Source organism: Alnus glutinosa, chromosome 13 (genome assembly GCF_958979055.1).
Source record: "Alnus glutinosa chromosome 13, dhAlnGlut1.1, whole genome shotgun sequence".
Taxonomy (NCBI): Eukaryota; Viridiplantae; Streptophyta; class Magnoliopsida; order Fagales; family Betulaceae; genus Alnus; species Alnus glutinosa.
The window spans coordinates 1,320,657-1,338,358 of NC_084898.1; the positions used below are offsets into that span (position 1 = coordinate 1,320,657).

The following is a 17,702-nucleotide window of genomic DNA, read 5'->3' on the forward strand; positions in this document are numbered from 1 at the left end:
GAAAAAAACTCATATCATTTTTCTGTTGTCTCTAAATCATTCACTTCTCTTCCGTTTTCTTGCAGTAATATTCCATGGTGAACCGCCCAATACTGAAATGGCTGAAAATGAAATCCCACCAAACTCGAAGGAACCAAAAAGAAGTGATAGCGTGCATAACCAAAACAAAACATAAAATTCAAGCATATATGCATAACCTTTTACATAGACTAAGCAACCTAAATGAACAGTTCATACCATCAAAGAACTCTGATATAATCTTAACTGTGAAAGTCGAAGAAAGATGCCCAATGTTAGAATAAAAAAAAAAAAAAAAAAAAAAAAAAAAAAAAAAAAAAACAAATGCATCCATTGAGCAACACACTTGTCTGGAAGATTTACATCTCCATCCTTGAATTTGGTGTGTAAAGGCTCATTGGTCTTCTCTGGTGTCTGACAAGCCATCTTAAGTTCCAAATTCTGGTTTGCAACAATTCCTGGTTTTTACACATGAGCAGGAGACGCAGCAGTTGATTACTCAAATCCAGGAAGGATTGTTTTACAATTAAAATCATCTCATATCAACATATAATTCAACCTAATTTGAACTTATAAAGAACCCATTGCATCGATTATATAGCAAATAGGCCAACATGAATGCTTAACATATACCGATATACCAATTTATAAAATGTGGGTCTTGCAATTTGCTGTTTTCTCAAGCCAGTACCAGCAGACGAAATTGTATTAAGCAGTTCATTGTCTTTTAACACAGACAGCGACTCAAACTCACCCAGAAAAGGATAAGAATACACAAATTAAACCCTAAGAGAATTTCTTTCTAACCGAAAGGGGTTAAATTTTCTTCAAAACCCAACAAAACGTACCCGAGAAAGTTTTAAGTAAAAACCTGCAAAATTAATCGCGGACCTGATTCACCCAAAAGTTCATTCCAAACCTAAATCAAAAAACACACAGACGCCAAGAGAGAGAGAGAGAGAGATTCAAACCTGTAAAAATACTTGGGACGAATTGACAACCCAATTAAGATTTCGTTTTGAGGGTTTAACTTGGGAAAGATGTGCAGCGCAGGCAAGAGGGAAAATTTTGGCTTCAAATCTTCGAACAACAATTTAAGCTACTGAAATTCCAAACAACAAACTCAATCCAAATATCAAAGAGCACATCAAAAACCCCTCTAAAATTTCGGCCACCAGCATATACATCCAACGAAATCAACACCCAAATTCCACTAAAATTCAAAATCAATTAACATTAAGAGTATCGACCCATCATAACAAAAATTTCACCAGCTATAAACCGATTGGGTACCTCAAGAACACAAGGGAAGAAAAACGAAGAGTCCTACCTAACTTTATCGTTTCTCTAGGCCATGTGCCTTTTTGAAGACACCCACTCCTTTCATCTTCTTCTTCTTCTTCTCAGACTCTTGGCTCTCTCCCTCTCTCTCTGGTGCGACGGGAAGCAGGGGCCGGGAAGGGGATGGACGGTTTGGAGATCAGAGAGAGAGAGAGTAAAGAAAGAGAGAGAAGAGAGGATCGATTTTATGGGTAAGAAAAAAAAAATCAAAATTCAAAGAATTTTGGGAGGAGGGAACACGTTCAAAAACACGTGAAATTTTTTTCTCCAAAACGGCTCCAACCGAAATTGAAATTAATTTTAATTTATTGATAAAAGAATTTTATATATATATATCTACTAAATAAGCATATAGTATACTAATTAATTAAATATAGTATATGGCTCCAATAGTTTTTAATTTTTAATAAATTAATTAATACATTTTTTACTCAATTTATTAATATATGCTATGTATGTTACTTAATATTTATAAGTGTGTGTATTAGTTAACATATATACTACTAACTACTTAGCTTTGAATCAAAAAAAAAAAAAAAATTGAGACCAGTTTTTATTTTTATTTTTTTTCTATAATTTTTTGTTATTTTATATTTTTTTAATTTTAATAATTTTATGAAGTGTATTTTTGTCATTAGGGGAAACAATGACATTTTTTGGTAGTTTGAGGGAAAACATTAACACAATCAGTAGTTTTGGGAGACATTGACAATTGAATAGTAGTTTTAGGGGGATATATAGATTGTACCACGATCGATCACATAGATCGTATCATGATCAATCGTGGTATAAGACATTGACAATTAAATAGTAATTTGAGGGGGATATATAGAATTATACCACGATCGATCACATAGATCGTGGTAGGATCTAAGTGTGATCGATCGTGGTTCGATCATGTGTGATCGATTGTGGTAGGATCTAAGTGTGATCGATTGTGATATGGTCAATGTGATCGATCGTGGTAGGATCTAAGTGGGATCGATCATGGTACGATCAATGTGATCGATCGTGGTATGATCTAAGTGTGATCAATCGTGGTACAATTATGTAATCGATCATGGTACAATCAATGCGATCGATCGTGGTACAATTAATGTGATATAACGTGGTACGATTTATGTAATCGATCATGGTACAATCAATGTGATCGATCATGATACGATCTATATGATCGATTGTGGTACGATTTATGTGATCGATCGTGGTACGATCGATGTGAGACCTTTAAAAAAAAAACGGCTCAAATTTGCGCACTTTTTTTTTTTTTTTTTTTTTTTTTTTTTTTTTAAACAGCTGCAATTAGAGCCGTTTTGATCAAAACGGCTATAATTCGAGCCATTTTAACTAAAACATTTTTTTTAAAACAGCTCGAACTAGAGCTACTTTAGGTAAAAACGGCCCTAACAAAAATAGCTTAACCCCCCCCCCCCCCCCCCCCCCCCCCCCCTTCTTCTTTTTGGTAGTGAATTGGAGTAAGTTTGGACATATTGTAGATGGATTCAAAGTTGGTTTGATCCCGTTGAGATCTTGGAGCATTGACCATGTCGAGTGGAATGCGAACACAGCTGCTCATACCATAGCCAAAGAGGTTATTTTATGTGTTATAGATATGGTTTAGGTTGAAGAAACTCCAAATTATATTTGTGGTATTATTTCTAAGGAGTATTATGCTCCTACGTGATTGAATTTTATTCAATAAAATATATGATTATTCAAACAAAAAAAGAAAAGAAAAAAAGAAGATAAAGTTTCATGTGTGCTCAAGCACCTTAGCATAATTATTTTTACATATAAAATGAATGATAAGATTGTCTCTATATGCTTTGGGATTGTAAGAGATATTGTTGATAGTACTTTTGAATTTTTTTTAGGAAAAATGTAAAATTAATTTTTTATGATTGATGTAAATTACAAATCTTTTTCTGTCACATCAAAGTAAATTCAAAAGTTCCTAGGGTATGCTAAAAAAATAATTTAGATTCTGGAGTCAAATTCTATTAAAACATTTGACAGATTCCGTTAAGTGCCTTGTTAACGCCAATAAAATGACAACACGTGTCATTCTTAATAAAAAAAATATTAAAAATATATATATACAAAACTTAAAAATTATTATTATTTTAAAAAAAAAAAAATTGATAGGGTTGTTGGTTGGGCAGAGACCCCTGACACTTTTTTTTTTTTTTTTAGTATTAAAAATATTTTTTAAACTTCCTAACACAATCTTGAGTAATACTAAAAGAAAGATCCATGTCTTTCTTGAGCCCTTCAAAAATTGGTTTGGTTTTTAAAATTACATTAGATGTGTAATAAATCACTATTAAATTTTAATCCAATAATGATTTTAAAAATCACAATAATTTTAAGAAGATTAAAAAAAAAAATATGATTCATCCTTATAACATTACTTTGTTGTCTCAAACAAGCTCAAAGAACTATCACGATTGTTCTTAAACTCACGTATCAATATCTTGAATAGAGATTTTCAGTAATTTGTTAATTAGATTGTTAGTAATTTAGACAACAAATGCGAAAGAGCCTTTATATAGCCCATCTGTCTAAGCAGGTCAGCCCACCAACCTCATGTTGGCTCCATAAAGACTTTTTTACATTTGTTGCTCGGAATCGTACCAAATATTGTTGGGGATTCGGATCCCAATATCTTTAGGGTAAAAAAATTAAGCAATAAAATTTGACAGATAAATTTAATTATTTAATGACTAATCTGATTTCACTGAGTTACAAATAGCTCTCCAGGATATAAAAAATAACTAAAAACTTCCTGTACGGGATAAGGAAAAAACACAAGTAGGTCTCTAAATGCGCTTTCCGTTAGACAATTTGATAGAATCCATTAATGTATCATGTCAGTAACAATAATATTGCGACACGTGTTCATTATAATAGAAAATTAAAAATATAAAATAAAAAGCAAAAAGCAAAAGATAGAAAATAATAAAATAATAAATAAATAAAACCACCCCTTAAGGGTGGCCGAAGCTGAGAAGCCACTACTCTTCCAATCAACTTCCTTTGCTGCCTTCTTTGATCGGCCAAGTTGTTTCGTGAACCTGGATCATTGGATCATCATTTGGTCTGGGCTTGTTAGCCCATCAAACCAAGAGTTATGATTTTTGTACTGAATGAGAATACACAAAAATACATTATTATTAATTAGCTCATATCTTTATTTTAGAGATATATAAAAAGTGTAAAGGGAGTTCAAACAGTAAAATATTTATTTGAAGTCCAAACAGTAATTTTTATTTGAAGGTATGGATTTACAGTTTTGTTTTTGCTCTTTCTCCGTTATATCTTTACTTTAGAGATATATAGAAAGTGTGAAGGGAGTTCAAAAAAATCCAACATATTGTATTCTCTGACAATTTAGCTTCAGTTTAATGCGATGTGGATTGTTTTATTATAAAAGAAAAAGAAAAAGAAGGGAGTTCAAATAGTAAAATATTTACTTGAAGCCTTTTCAAAAAATATTTATTTGAAGCTCAAACAGTAATTTTTGTTTGAAGGTATGGATTTACATGGTTTGTTTAGCAAATACGACTACATAATATAATAGAGTAGTGGATTATTAATTTTGAAATTAATAAAAGGTGATGATGTGATATAAAATGTGAAAAAAAATTTGTTTTGTAGTGAATTTTTTTATTTGAATAATAATAAAAAATTATTGATGTGATATATAAAAAAAAAATGTCTTTATGTTAATCAGTAGTAGAAAATATGAAAAAGTAAAAAAAGAAGTACATAAACCGTACACGCATTACTGTATACTATTATGTAACTTAACAAACAAGCTGAGTTATTTTTATCTTTTGACATATATCTTTACGGTTCTGCCCCTATTTCTTCCTCATAGAGTAAAATCAGATAAGGTTATTTTTGTCTTTCGGTGAGCAGTGTTTTTTTTGAACGTGTGCACAATGTTTTTTCTTTATGGTGCGGTTTTACGGTTTTACCTTTCTTCTTTCTTTATTAGAGTTAAATCAAACAGGGTTATTTTCGTCTTTTAACATGTATCTTTACGGTTCTACCCCTCTTTCTTCCACATTAGAGAAAAATCAGATAAGGTTATTTTTGTCTTTCAGCATTTCCTTAAATTTCAAAATTACTATATTGCCGTTATTAATAAATCTACGTGGCCTGTGTTTTTTATGAAATTAACATTTTGGCCTTTGCTAATGTAAATAGCCGGGTGTTGTTTTTAGGGTTTGGCTTGTCTTTTTGCTTTTTCTGCAGTTTCTCTTCTCCATCGACAGAAAGAAGAACAAACTGAAAAAAAAAAAAAAAAAAAAAAAAAAAAAAAAAAAAAAAAAAACTCACTTTCTTTTTCATCTTCAGTTTCGTTCTTGTCATTTATCAAATCTCAATATGCAGCAACCACGATTTTATCTACCAACTCCTCCACTGAAACACTGTACTACCGTAGACTCTTTTTTTTTTTTCCCCTTTTTTTTTGGAATTTCTTGTCAGAAATCCATTCATGCTTGGAGATGCAGAGTACTAACCCCATCAGAGGCGGCTGGATTTTCTCCCAAAAATCTCGTCCATTCGCTCGGTTAAGAGAAAGAGAGAAAAGCATAGAGCAGTTAAAAATCAGTGCCCTGGTTTGTATCTCTCCACTCTGCAATCGGTCAAGAGATCTAGCTGTTCTTCAGAAAAATTCTCCATACAAGGTTCGTTTTCAGTTATTTCTTCTTCTATGCTTTGGGTTTCAGAATAATAATCCTTGTTTTTGTTCTTATGTTTTTCTGTTTGGAGAGACCTGCTTGTAAGCCATCTTTTTTTTTTTTCTCTGTATAAAGCCTCAATGTATTATTATTATTATTATTTTCTCAAGCCGCTGAATGCAATTTTTCTTGGGCTTATTTTGTTCTTCTAATCAACGTATGTTGCTTATCTTGGAATTGGAAATCTATATGGTCAGCTGCAAATGGATAAAAATGAAAAAGGAAAAAAAAAAAAAAAAAGTGTTGTTTACTTGCTATCCGGATGCAAACTGTTTTTTGTGTAAATGATGGTTTAGGGCTAGTTCTAAATATCCGACTCCTCTTTTTTGTTTGTGAAATTATCTGGGTTTCATCGTTTGGTCGTAGTTTGGGTTTTTCGCAAAATCTCTTCAACCCTAGGACTGACTCAGAGAAAAAGTTGAACTATATTTTGATGGTACAGATTTGTTAATTTTAGTTAGATTTTGTTTGATTCTTTTTACTTCTTTATATTTGGTGGATTTGGTTCAAATGATTGATTATACATCTCAGTTTTTGCTGCAACACATCTTAAGTAGAGGAAATAGAAATTAGTGTTCGTATCGAAATTTCAAATTTGCTATTTGCTTTAAGGAATTTAGTATTGGAACAATTTTTTAATCACAATCATTGCAACAATTCAGCTGGGCTTATAAAAACATCATGGTGTAGTTATATGGTGGTCTTGATTATTGACTTTCGCTTGTAATGCAGATTGGGCAGAGGCCGCAGAGCCAACCCACTGGTCTAACATCCATCCTGTTGAAGATTTTTGAGCTTCGACCACCTTTGTAGTTTAAACCACCTCAAGAGAAGAGAAAATGCACGTCATTGACAGGTTTAATGTTGCTGTCTAGAGCGTGTTTGAATGGTTTTTGATTTGATACTGATTTGTATAATTATAATATGATCTTTTTTCTTAATATTATGAAGGGATGGTGCAATTTGTGAGTAGGTTTGCCGAGCCTGAAGATCCTGAATTTGCTCCGCCTGTTAAGAGGCTGAAACTCCGTAAGATGTTTCTCTCTGTTTCTTTCCTTTCCTTTTTTTCTTTCAGTTTTCTTTTTGTTGAATTTCGACCAAAGAAATATTTGGTTTGTTGTTTAGTTCGGCATTTTCTCAGGAATTAAACGAAAAAATTTCAAAGGAGAAAAGTCTTGAAGTTGTCTGGCAGGGCTCAAGAGCCTTCGATCATCTGCTCAGGTGAAGAAAAAGTTTTTATTTATTTATTTGTTTTTATTTTTCCGAAAATCATATTATTTCTGATTATGGGTTTCTATGTTTTCGAAAATCACGTTTTAGTTTTGCTTCTGATTTCCGTGTTGTCTCATTTTTGTTTGTGAAAATGTCATAGCGAGAATCAAGGTCCATGAACTGCGTCAGAATTCGAAGGCAAAGCTGCTGAACCAGCTCAAGGATCTCAAGGCGGATCTTTCCTCCTCCGTGTCGCCAAGGTCACCGGCGGTGCACCCAACAAGCTCTCCAAGATGTACTCTCTCTCTCTCTGGTTTTATTTTCGAAAAGCAAAGTCTTTGTTTCTGATATTGCTGTTGGTATTTTTTGGGGGGTTTCCGGGGTAATACAGAAAGGTGGTGAGGCTGTCGATTGCGCAGGTGTTGACGGTGATATCGCAGAAGCAGGAAGTTCTGAGGGAAGTTTACAAGAACAAGTACCTGCCTCTCGATCTGCATCCCAAGAAGACGAGGGCCATTCGGAAAAGGCTTCCATGCACCAGGTATATATAGATATCTTTGCTTTGATATAATTTTGAGTTTAATTCATGTATTTTTTTATGCTTTGTAACTTTAAGCTTCACTGGTTATATGGTACCTCCAGTTTTGGTTCGTATATTTATAAGTGTTATAGTTGTTTTTAAGTTCATTTGTTTGGGTTATTGAAAATGTTGCATGCAATCCTACAAAGTTTAAAGTTTGAGTGTTTTGGGCATTGGGATTCTGATAAATGGGCCTTGATATGGCAAATCAAACATTTAGGAATGGCAACAAAGCATCTAGACCTATTTAACGTGCTAAATGAATAAAGCTCAATAACTGACGTTATGAGTTTCACTGATTTGCCACTTCAAAAGTTTTTGCTTCTTAAATGCACTCTCGTCTTTTAATTTTATAGGTGGATATAGAGTGGGCTTACATTGTGATGATGGAATGGTTAAAGCTTCCTATGCAGAACACAATAAGAATAATCAAGATTGCTTAGACTTTCGGGGCTAAGATTCAAGCTCTCTAACTTGGTGTTGTTTCTCATTTTAATTTATATGACCCACACTATAGCATGAATATCTATGTGATGCTATTTAGATTGAATTTATGTGTTTTATAAAATTGAGTATTGCAGTCTGCAGATTTGTGTTCTTAATTAGCTGTTATTGTAGGAAATTTCATGTATATTACTTATGATTTCTGCATTCATTTGGTCATTTGCCTGTTAAAGTTTATCACCTGCTTAATTTTCTGTTGTATGTGCACTAAGAAGCCTAATTTGGTGTTCTTTTTACATTATTTCAGATTAATGTTGTGAACCCTGCCATGGATAAAGCATTGGGACTCTTGCAAAAGTTTGCAAAAGTTCTCTATCTACTTCATCTATTTTCAGTTTGGATGTGTATTTCTTTCATTGGAATGGAAATCCTTTTATTTATTGGTTCGAATTATTTGTTTTTTCTACTTTTTTGTAGGCATGCCAGGAATTGTGGATTATGCACACTGTGATGACATGAAGTATGCTGTAAGTTCCTTTACTTAAATGATGACTTTTATTACGCACACTATGATACTGTTAGTTTTTATGCACACTATGATGCTGTTAGTATTCCTACAGACCTTTTTGTTTAAAATGTTCAGCTTTTCACTGTGGGAGTGGAACTCGGTTTGTGTTTGACAATCTTATTTTTTTTTTAAAATGTCGTTGTTCTCTTTGTCAGGTCTTTTCTTGTCTTGCCCTGCATATCAAAAAACTTGATGACACTGAATTTTGGAGTACTTTTTCGTGGGCTTACATACTGGTATGTCACAATATGCTTGATGTGCTGAATTCTGGTTTTCTTGACTCATTTTGCCTTTACTTCTCTATTTACTTTGTCTAGGTGAGCGAGTATGATTCGAGATGGAGCTACTCTACAAGTCGCAGCCGTGATTCAAGACGGAGCTATTCAAGAAGCCCTGTTCGTAGTCCTTATTTGTCAAGAAGCCCAAGTCACAGCCATAGCTATAGTGGCAGGAGCAGGAGGTTAACTAAAAAGAATTTTTTGTTTGATTTTTGTCTTTCTTAAGTAGTTAACTTCGATAATTTTTGCAAATTAAGATTTGAAATGAGTTTTTAGTAATAATACAAATTGATTCGGAATGTATTGCTTGCAGCATATCTCCAAAGAGAAAATATTCATTTCGATCTCCCTCAGTATCTCATTCAAGGTTTGTTTTGTTTGTCTTCTCCTCAGGGTCTTTCTTGTGGTTTGCACTCCAATTTCAATTTTGTTTAGTCAAATGCTTCTTGATTTGCATGCCTAAGGTTTATGCATGGACTTTATTACAACCGATTGGGGTTGGCTGGATGTATTTCTTAGGCAGGCACATCCTTTTCCCTTGAAATTTCGGTGGTTATTCCTTTGCAAACTTCCTACCTTTCTTCTCTTTTGTTGAGTCAAGAGTAGGAAGATTTCATTAACACCTATAAAATTTACTTTGCCTACCGAGTATCTATTTAGCTGATGTTTTAGCTAAAGGCTTATAATGTAATGGATAGCAATAAGCACTGGGGACTTGCTTAATCTTTGGGGAACCTTTTTTGCTCTTTACTGTGCCGTGGTTGGCTGGCAAGCATTCTTCTCCCTCTATCCTTGTTTTAGTTTTCCTTGCTGCCACTATTTCTTTATGCAACAAGGGTTCCTCCCCCATTTTCTAATTATTTTTTAATATTTCTTTTAATGAAAATGGAACAAGAATATGAACATCATATTTTTCATTATGGTGAAATAAAAGCCAGAACTATCTTTCATGGGTTAATCTTGTTCTTTTATCTTAACCTTAAACCAAAAACATTTTAAAATATTTTGTAGTGTTTTTCAACAGTTATGCAAAATCTTTCGTTTCATTTTTTCTTTTTTTTCCTTTGGTTGTGGTAACTCTAAATGGAACTGGCGTTGAGGCTTGGATCAAAGTTTTGAAGGATTGTTCGGGATATTGAATTAGGTTGTTTGTGGACTTCTTGCAGATCTCAATCCAGATCCAGATCTCCAGTTACTTCAGTAAGTCAAGGCTTTTAATTTTTGGAAAAAGAAAGAAAGAAAAAAGGAGTTAGAAAATGAGGAGCTGGGTGCTATATCTTGCATTCATGGACTGAGGCCATGGTTTGCTACTCATAGTTCTGTATGTGTGGTTGTTTTTCACTGATTTGGTATGATGCAGCCTCCTCGCCATAAACTGATAAAAGTCGGAGTCCCAGCAGTATGATTGTTTTGTTTTGAATTATTGATTGCTTCTTTCTTTGTTTTTCTTTCTGTTCTATTCTCATGATGGTTTTATTGGCTCCAGGGATCGCTATTGAGCACAACTTTTTTGAATACTACTTTGTAAGATGTTCTTGGTGGACACCTAACTATATTTTACTTAGGAGTATGGCTATGTATACATTCTTGATTTGGATATTTGTTGAACGGTCTTGTAGTGATCTCTCTGGACTAAATAAGTAATACAGATAAACTGAATGAACATTTTCACTACTAATTGCTTTATTAACTTAAATATATCAGTTTTTCAGGTTATTAATGATAGATTTGGCATTGTTGGTATTGGAAACAAGAGTAACAACATATGTGTGTTATTTAAATTAACTCTTGTTTTCTTTTGGTATATCATACTTACGAAATTTTATAGTTTTACTTTATTTATTTCAAAAATTCAATATATACTTGTTCAATAATCTAGATATTAAATCTATTCTACAATATCATATATATAATGTTAACAACTATAGTGATACATAACACCGGGAACTAAACATATGCATTGCACGTGCCATCTAATTAGTATATTTAAAAGAACTTTTAAATTTCTTCTGACATTCAAAGATAGCAGCTATGTTTACTAAAGGAAAAGATAGGGCATTAAAAGATAAAGGTAAAAAGAAATGTTACATGCATTTTCATTCTCACACTTTTTAATGTGAATTTTAAAATCATTATTAGATTAAAATTTAATAATAATTTGTCTTATAATTTTAAAAGCCATATATCTAGTGTTTACTCCAAAAAAAAAAAAAAAAAATACCAGCTTGACTCATGTTCGCAACAAGACAAAAATAATTTTTCACATTTGACAAATTCAAAAAAATAATTTAAAAGTTTTAAATATTTACATTAGTCCCAAAATGACAAATATTCTCCTTTATAAGCATTGTTAGAGTGGTTTTGTTGTTTGTCATAATGCACTCCCGACAGACCGGGGGCGACTGGTCAGAAATTTCTTGAAAAATTAAGGAACTAATTATAATTTTCGATACTAGTGGTTACGGCCTAGCCTGAAAAGTAAATGGGCTTTGTTGGACTCGAGGGCCAACTAGGCCTGACATGGATTGGAGCCCAACCAATAACTTAAAGGTAGTATGTGAACATTATATTATTAGTTGCATACGAGATTGGATGGGTGAGAATTAATGGGATTTTAAGAAGTAGATTAAAGAAATTGGAAAAAGAAAATGTTAACATGGTCTACACGTTAAGGTTGAGGGAAGTAGCTCAAAACACCGCATCATTTCTCTTGCTTTTTATTACATGCTGCATTACTTCACTTTACACTCAAATTAAAATTCGATATTCGTAATTTGTGTACAGTAACAAGTCTAAGCTTTCTTTTGCTTTTCCTTTATTTACTTTTGAATTTTTTGTTTGCCCCCCATAAAAAAGAAAAGTAAGCTTAGAATAAAATTTGCCACATTTTGGTGTTCATAAGGAGAATATCGTTAAAAAAACAATGTTAAAAGAACACATAATTTGATGTGAACCAATTAGCAAGTAACAAAATACAAAAAAGATAAATCGAGTAGGTCCATAAAGGGAACCTATTATAAATAATACTTCTAATAATCAAGAAATGAAACTTATATACCGTCTCACAACAACACAACATGCCTAGCTCAAGAGTCAGAGCTAGTGATCTCTAATTGGAACTAATATAGATTCATGAAATAATCACCAATCTTTACTAATATTTATGTTTAATTCTTATCGATAATTTTGCATTTCGAAAGGTCAAGTTGCAAGCATTTGATTAATATTGAGGAAGATCAGAGATGTCTTGCGAGTTCATCAACAGTCTACGTATTGATATACAAATTAATCCATAATATTTTAATTAAAAAGTTTAAATATTTAGATTAGCTCCAAAAATATGTTGGGGGATACAGAAAGCAAGTTTTGTTGGCTTTTCTTCTTTGTCCACTTGCTTTGCATTACTTTTCTTGCTTTTTATCTCATGTATTTACACTCAAACTAAAATTCCATATTCTTTGTCTAGAATAAAAGTCTAATATTTCTTTTCCTTGGTTTACTTTTGATTTTGGTGTTAATAAAGGAGAATGATATTTTTATAATTAATTAACATGAAATTCAATGAGTTGAAGTCAAGTTATCAATAAGTATTCGGTGAGTTTAAGCCAAGCCAACCTTCGCTTGCCTCTTTGATTTTATTTATAATAAAGATATATCTTTATTCCAAGTTTAGTAACTTTTGTGTAAGGTATGTTTTGGTCACGTTAGGATAATTATTTTTTGGTTCTAAACTATTGTAACCAATCGAAGGAAGATGATCAAGTTAGGATCTCGGCTTTTTCATTGCCCATATACGTACCTTTTAGTAATTTCATTGCCCAAGAATATGTTTGGATACTGAAAGCAAATTTGTTGGCTTTTCTTCTTTGTCCACTTCTTTTTATTTTCGATATTCTTTGTATACAATAATAAGTCTAATCTTGCTTTTCTTTGGTTTACTTTTGATTTTGGTGTTAATAAAGGAGAATATAATATTTTTATAATTAATTAACATGAAATTCGATGAGTTGGAGCCAAGTCATCAATAAGTATTATGTGAGTGCAAGCTAAGAGCTAACCTTTGTTTGCCTCTTCGCTTTTATTTATAGCAAAGATATATCTTTATTCTATGTTTTGTAACTTTTGTGCATGTTACGTTTTGATCATGTTAGGATGATCATTTTTTGGGTCAAAATTGGCCTCTAATTTTAAACTATTGGAACCAATTGAAGGAAGATAACTATGGATCCAGGTTTTAGTAATTTCATCAATAGATATTAGTGACTTTTAAAATTATCATTATATCAAAATTTAATAATAATTTGTCCCACAATTTTAAAAGCCACAGATCTAGCGTGTACTAAAAGATAAAAGATTACCAACTTGATTATCAGTTGCATAAGAGATTGGATGGCCGGGTGGGAATTAATGGGATTTTGAGAAGCAAGTTAAAGAAAATGGAAAAAGAAAAAGTTGACATGGTTTGCACGTTAAGGTTGAGGGAAGCATCTCAAAACCCCGCATCATTTCTCTTGCTTTTTTATCACATGCTGCATTACTCCACTTTACACTCAAACTAAAATTCGATATTCTTAATTTGTGTACAATGACAAGTCTAAGCTTTCTTTTGCTTTTCCTTTATTTACTTTTGAATTTTTTGTTTGCCCCCATAAAAAAAATTAAAAAAAAAAAGAAAAAGAAAAAGAAAAGAAGAAGAAATGTAAGTGTAGAATAAAATTTGCTGCATTTTGATGTTCATAAGGAGAATATCGTTATAAAAACAGAGTTAATAAAACACATAATTTGATGTGAACCAAGTAGTAAGTAACAAGGATAAATCGAGTAGGTCCGTAAATGAAACCTATTAAATAATACTTCTAATAATCAAGAAATGAAACTTATATACAAAGTTGTTCGGTCTTACAACAACACAACATGCCTAGCTCAAGAGCCAGAGCTAGTGATCTCTAATTGGAACTAATATAGATTCATGTAATAATCACCAATCTTCACTAATATTTATGTAATTCTTATCAATGATTTTGCATTTCAAAAGGTCAAGTTGCAAGCATTTGATTAATATTGAGGAAGATCAGAGATGTCTCGCGAGTTCATCAATAGTCTACGTATTGATATACAGAGTAATCCATAATATTTTAATTAAAAAGTTTTAAATATATAGATTAGCTCCAAGAATATGTTGGGGGATATTGAAAGCAAGTTGGCTTTTCTTCTTTGTCCACTTGTTTTGCATTACTTCTCTTACTTTTATCTCATGTATTTACACTCAAACTAAAATTCCATATTCTTTGTCCAAAATAAAAGTCTAATATTGCTTTTTCTTGGTTTACTTTTGGTTTTGGTGTTAATAAAGGAGAATAATATTTTTATAATTAATTAACATGAAATTCGATGAGTTGAAGTCAAGTTATCAATAAGTATTCGGTGAGTTCAAGCCAAGCCAACCTTTGATTGCCTCTTTGATTTTATTTATGATAAAGATATATCTTTATTCCAAGTTTAGTAACTTTTGTGTATGATATGTTTTGGTCAAATTAGGATGATCATTTTTTGGTTCTAAACTATTGAATCCAATCGAAGGAAGATGATCAAGTTAGGATTTGTTTTTTTTGTTGTCCATATACGTACCTTTTAGTAATTTCATTGCCCAAGAATATGTTTGTATACTGAAAGCAAATTTGTTGGCTTTTCTTCTTTGTCCACTTATCTTTATTTTTGATATTCTTTGTGTACAATAATAAGTCTAATCTTGCTTTTATCTGGTTTACTTTTGATTTTGGTGTTAATAAAGGAGAATATAATATTTTTATAATTAATTAATATGAAATTCGATGAGTTGGAGTCAAGTCATTAATAAGTATTTTGTGAGTGCAAGCCAAGCCAACCTTTGTTTGCCTCTTTGCTTTTATTTATAACAAAGATATATCTTTATTCTATGTTTTATAACTTTTGTGTATGGTACGTTTTGGTCACGTTAGGATGGTCATTTTTTGGGTCAAAATTGGCCTCTAAATTCAAAACTATTGGAACCGATTGAAGGAAGATAACTATGGATCCATGTTTTAGTAATTTCATCAATACATATTAGTGACTTTTAAAATTATCATTATATCAAAGATAAAAGATTACCAACTTGATTATTAGTTGCATACAAGATTGGATGGCCGGGTGGGAATTAATGGGATTTTAAGAAGCAAATTAAAGAAAATGGAAAAAGAAAAAGTTGACATGGTTTACACGTTAAGGTTAGGGGAAGCATCTCAAAACCCCGCATCATTTCTCTTGCTTTTTTATCACATGCTGCATTACTCCACTTTACACTCAAACTAAAATTCGATATTCTTAATTTGTGTACAATGACAAGTCTAAGCTTTCTTTTGTTTTTCCTTTATTTACTTTTGAATATTTTGTTTGCTCCCATAAAAAAATTAAAAAAGAAAAAAAGAAAAAGAAAAAGAAAAGAAAGAAGAAATGTAAGTGTAGAATAAAATTTGCCGCATTTTGATGTTCATAAGGAGAATATCGTTATAAAACAGAGTTAATAAAACACATAATTTGATGTGAACCAAGTAGTAAGTAACAAGGATAAATCGAGTAGGTCCGTAAATGAAACCTATTAAATAATACTTCTAATAATTAAGAAATGAAACTTATATACAAAGTTGTCTAGTCTCACAACAACACAGAATGCCTAACTCATGAGTCAGAATTTGACTTGAGCTAGTGATCTCTAATTGAAAATAATTTAGATTCAGGGAATAATCACTGATCTTCACTATTATTTATGAGATGATTTTGCACTTGAAAAAGTCAAGTTGTAAGCATTTGATTAATATTGAGGAAGATCAGAGATGTCTCGTGAATTGATCATCAACAATATATGTATTGATATATAGATTAATTCAAATTATTTTAATTAAAAAGTCTTAAATATTTAGATTAGCCTCAAGAATATGTTGGGGGATATTGAAAGCAAGTTTTGTTGGCTTTTCTTCATTATTCACTTGCTTTGCATTACTTCTCTTGCTTTTATCTTATGTATTTACACTCAAACTAAAATTCCATATTCTTTGTGTAGAATAAAAGTCTAATATTGTTTTTCCTTAGTTTACTTTTTATTTTCTTGTTAATAAAGGAGAATAATATTTTTATAATTAATTAACATGAAATTTGATGAGTTGGAGTTAAGTCATCAATAAGTATTCAGTGAGGTCAAGCCAAGCCAACCTTTGTTTGCCTCTTTGATTTTATTTATAATAAAGATATATCTTTATTCCAAGTTTAGTAACTTTTGTGTATGGTATGTTTTGGTCACATTAGAATGATCATTTTTTGGTTATAAACTATTGTAACCGATCGAAAGAAGATGATCACGTTAGGATCTCAGTTTTTCATTGGCCATATACGTACCTTTTGGTAATTTTCCAATACATTTTTCAGCTGGGACCCACCAGCTGCTTTATTCCTGCATGCTTTATCACCAAGGTTTCATGTTCACACCACATATAATACATAGTTCTAAGAACAATTAATTTATTTGGGAATTGCGTTTTTAAAAAATTACGTTTTGAAAACGCAAAAATTTATTTCTTTAAATCGCAGACAAGGAGGCGATGTTTTGAAAACGTAGAATTTTAAAGGTTAGCCTGCAATTTTAAATGTCAAACTGCAATTTTACCAAACGTTTAACTGTTTTTTTAAAAATTATTTTTTCAAATCGCATATTTTAAAATCGCTATTTTTAAATCGTAAACTCAAACGGACTATATATATATATTGAGTTAAATGTAATGTATGACCATGCATACCTTAAATGTAAAAGGATGACCAAATGCTTGGAGCATGAACGTAGTGGTAAAAAATAATGTGTAGAGTGTTTCGAAATAGTAAAATAAAATAGAAGAGGAGGAAGTGAAAGAGAGAAATACAAATATTTGAGGTGCACGGTTCGACTTTAAAGACCTATGCTTACCATCGATAATTTCTAATAGGATTACATCTTGATTTATTGACTTTTATTTTATTTTTTTATTTCTTTAATTTTTTTTTTATCTTATAATTATTCCACAATATTGACGTGATAGTCCCAACCAACACTTGAATGTTTTTTTTTTAACAATGACTAATTCAATAGTTGGTTGAGCCTGACACATTAGGTCATCAGCATTGTGAAATAATATTGTGGTTTTTAGCATTTCTGTTAATTAAATGATTAAATTCACTATTTCTTTTAAGCCTAAGTTTTTGTTAGAAGTTATGCTTTAATCTGGTACCAGAAAAAAGTCCTAAATCCAAACCCTTAGTCCATAGTTAAGTGGTGATTTTAATAGTAAACTATGGTAAGAAAATTTCGATGCGTTGAACTATACATTTGCAAACTAGCTAGCTTATTCCTTGTAGGATAACAATCTCCTACAATTTCAAAGAAATTGTAAATTCTAAAATTACGAAATTCAGGACATTCCTAGCATGGAACGACTTGAGAAATGCCACCTATTTTGTAGGATAAG

At 31.6% G+C, this 17,702-nt stretch overlaps 1 protein-coding gene across 9 annotated transcripts; it reads left to right on the forward strand.

Annotated features, from left to right (window-relative positions):
- The first annotated feature begins 5,671 nt into the window (after positions 1 to 5,671).
- On the forward strand, positions 5,672 to 10,870 carry LOC133854977 (serine/arginine-rich splicing factor SR30-like). 9 transcript variants are annotated; one of them, XM_062291262.1, is made up of 13 exons: positions 5,672 to 6,056; positions 6,843 to 6,966; positions 7,062 to 7,139; positions 7,236 to 7,331; positions 7,483 to 7,617; positions 7,742 to 7,863; positions 8,654 to 8,713; positions 8,824 to 8,873; positions 9,070 to 9,150; positions 9,232 to 9,374; positions 9,506 to 9,559; positions 10,337 to 10,392; positions 10,679 to 10,870. In XM_062291262.1, the coding sequence occupies exons 8-13, from the start codon at positions 8,826 to 8,828 to the stop codon at positions 10,834 to 10,836; spliced, it is 540 nt and encodes a 179-aa protein (XP_062147246.1). In that variant the 5' UTR covers positions 5,672 to 6,056; positions 6,843 to 6,966; positions 7,062 to 7,139; positions 7,236 to 7,331; positions 7,483 to 7,617; positions 7,742 to 7,863; positions 8,654 to 8,713; positions 8,824 to 8,825; the 3' UTR covers positions 10,837 to 10,870. The 9 variants fall into 9 exon arrangements, with proteins under 9 accessions (XP_062147246.1, XP_062147248.1, XP_062147245.1 ...); XM_062291261.1 differs by having other exon boundaries at positions 5,673 to 6,056; positions 7,252 to 7,331; positions 7,714 to 7,863; XM_062291258.1 differs by having other exon boundaries at positions 5,674 to 6,056; positions 7,714 to 7,863.
- Positions 10,871 to 17,702: the final 6,832 nt, after the last annotated feature.

Coding starts and splice junctions, on each gene's coding strand:
- LOC133854977 (XM_062291262.1), top strand. CDS start 8,826: ATGCCAGGAATTGTGGATTATGCACACTGTGATGACATGAAGTATGCT. Junction 9,151..9,231: donor TTTCGTGGGCTTACATACTG/GTATGTCACAAT, acceptor TACTTTGTCTAG/GTGAGCGAGTATGATTCGAG. Junction 10,393..10,678: donor CCAGATCTCCAGTTACTTCA/GTAAGTCAAGGC, acceptor TATTGGCTCCAG/GGATCGCTATTGAGCACAAC.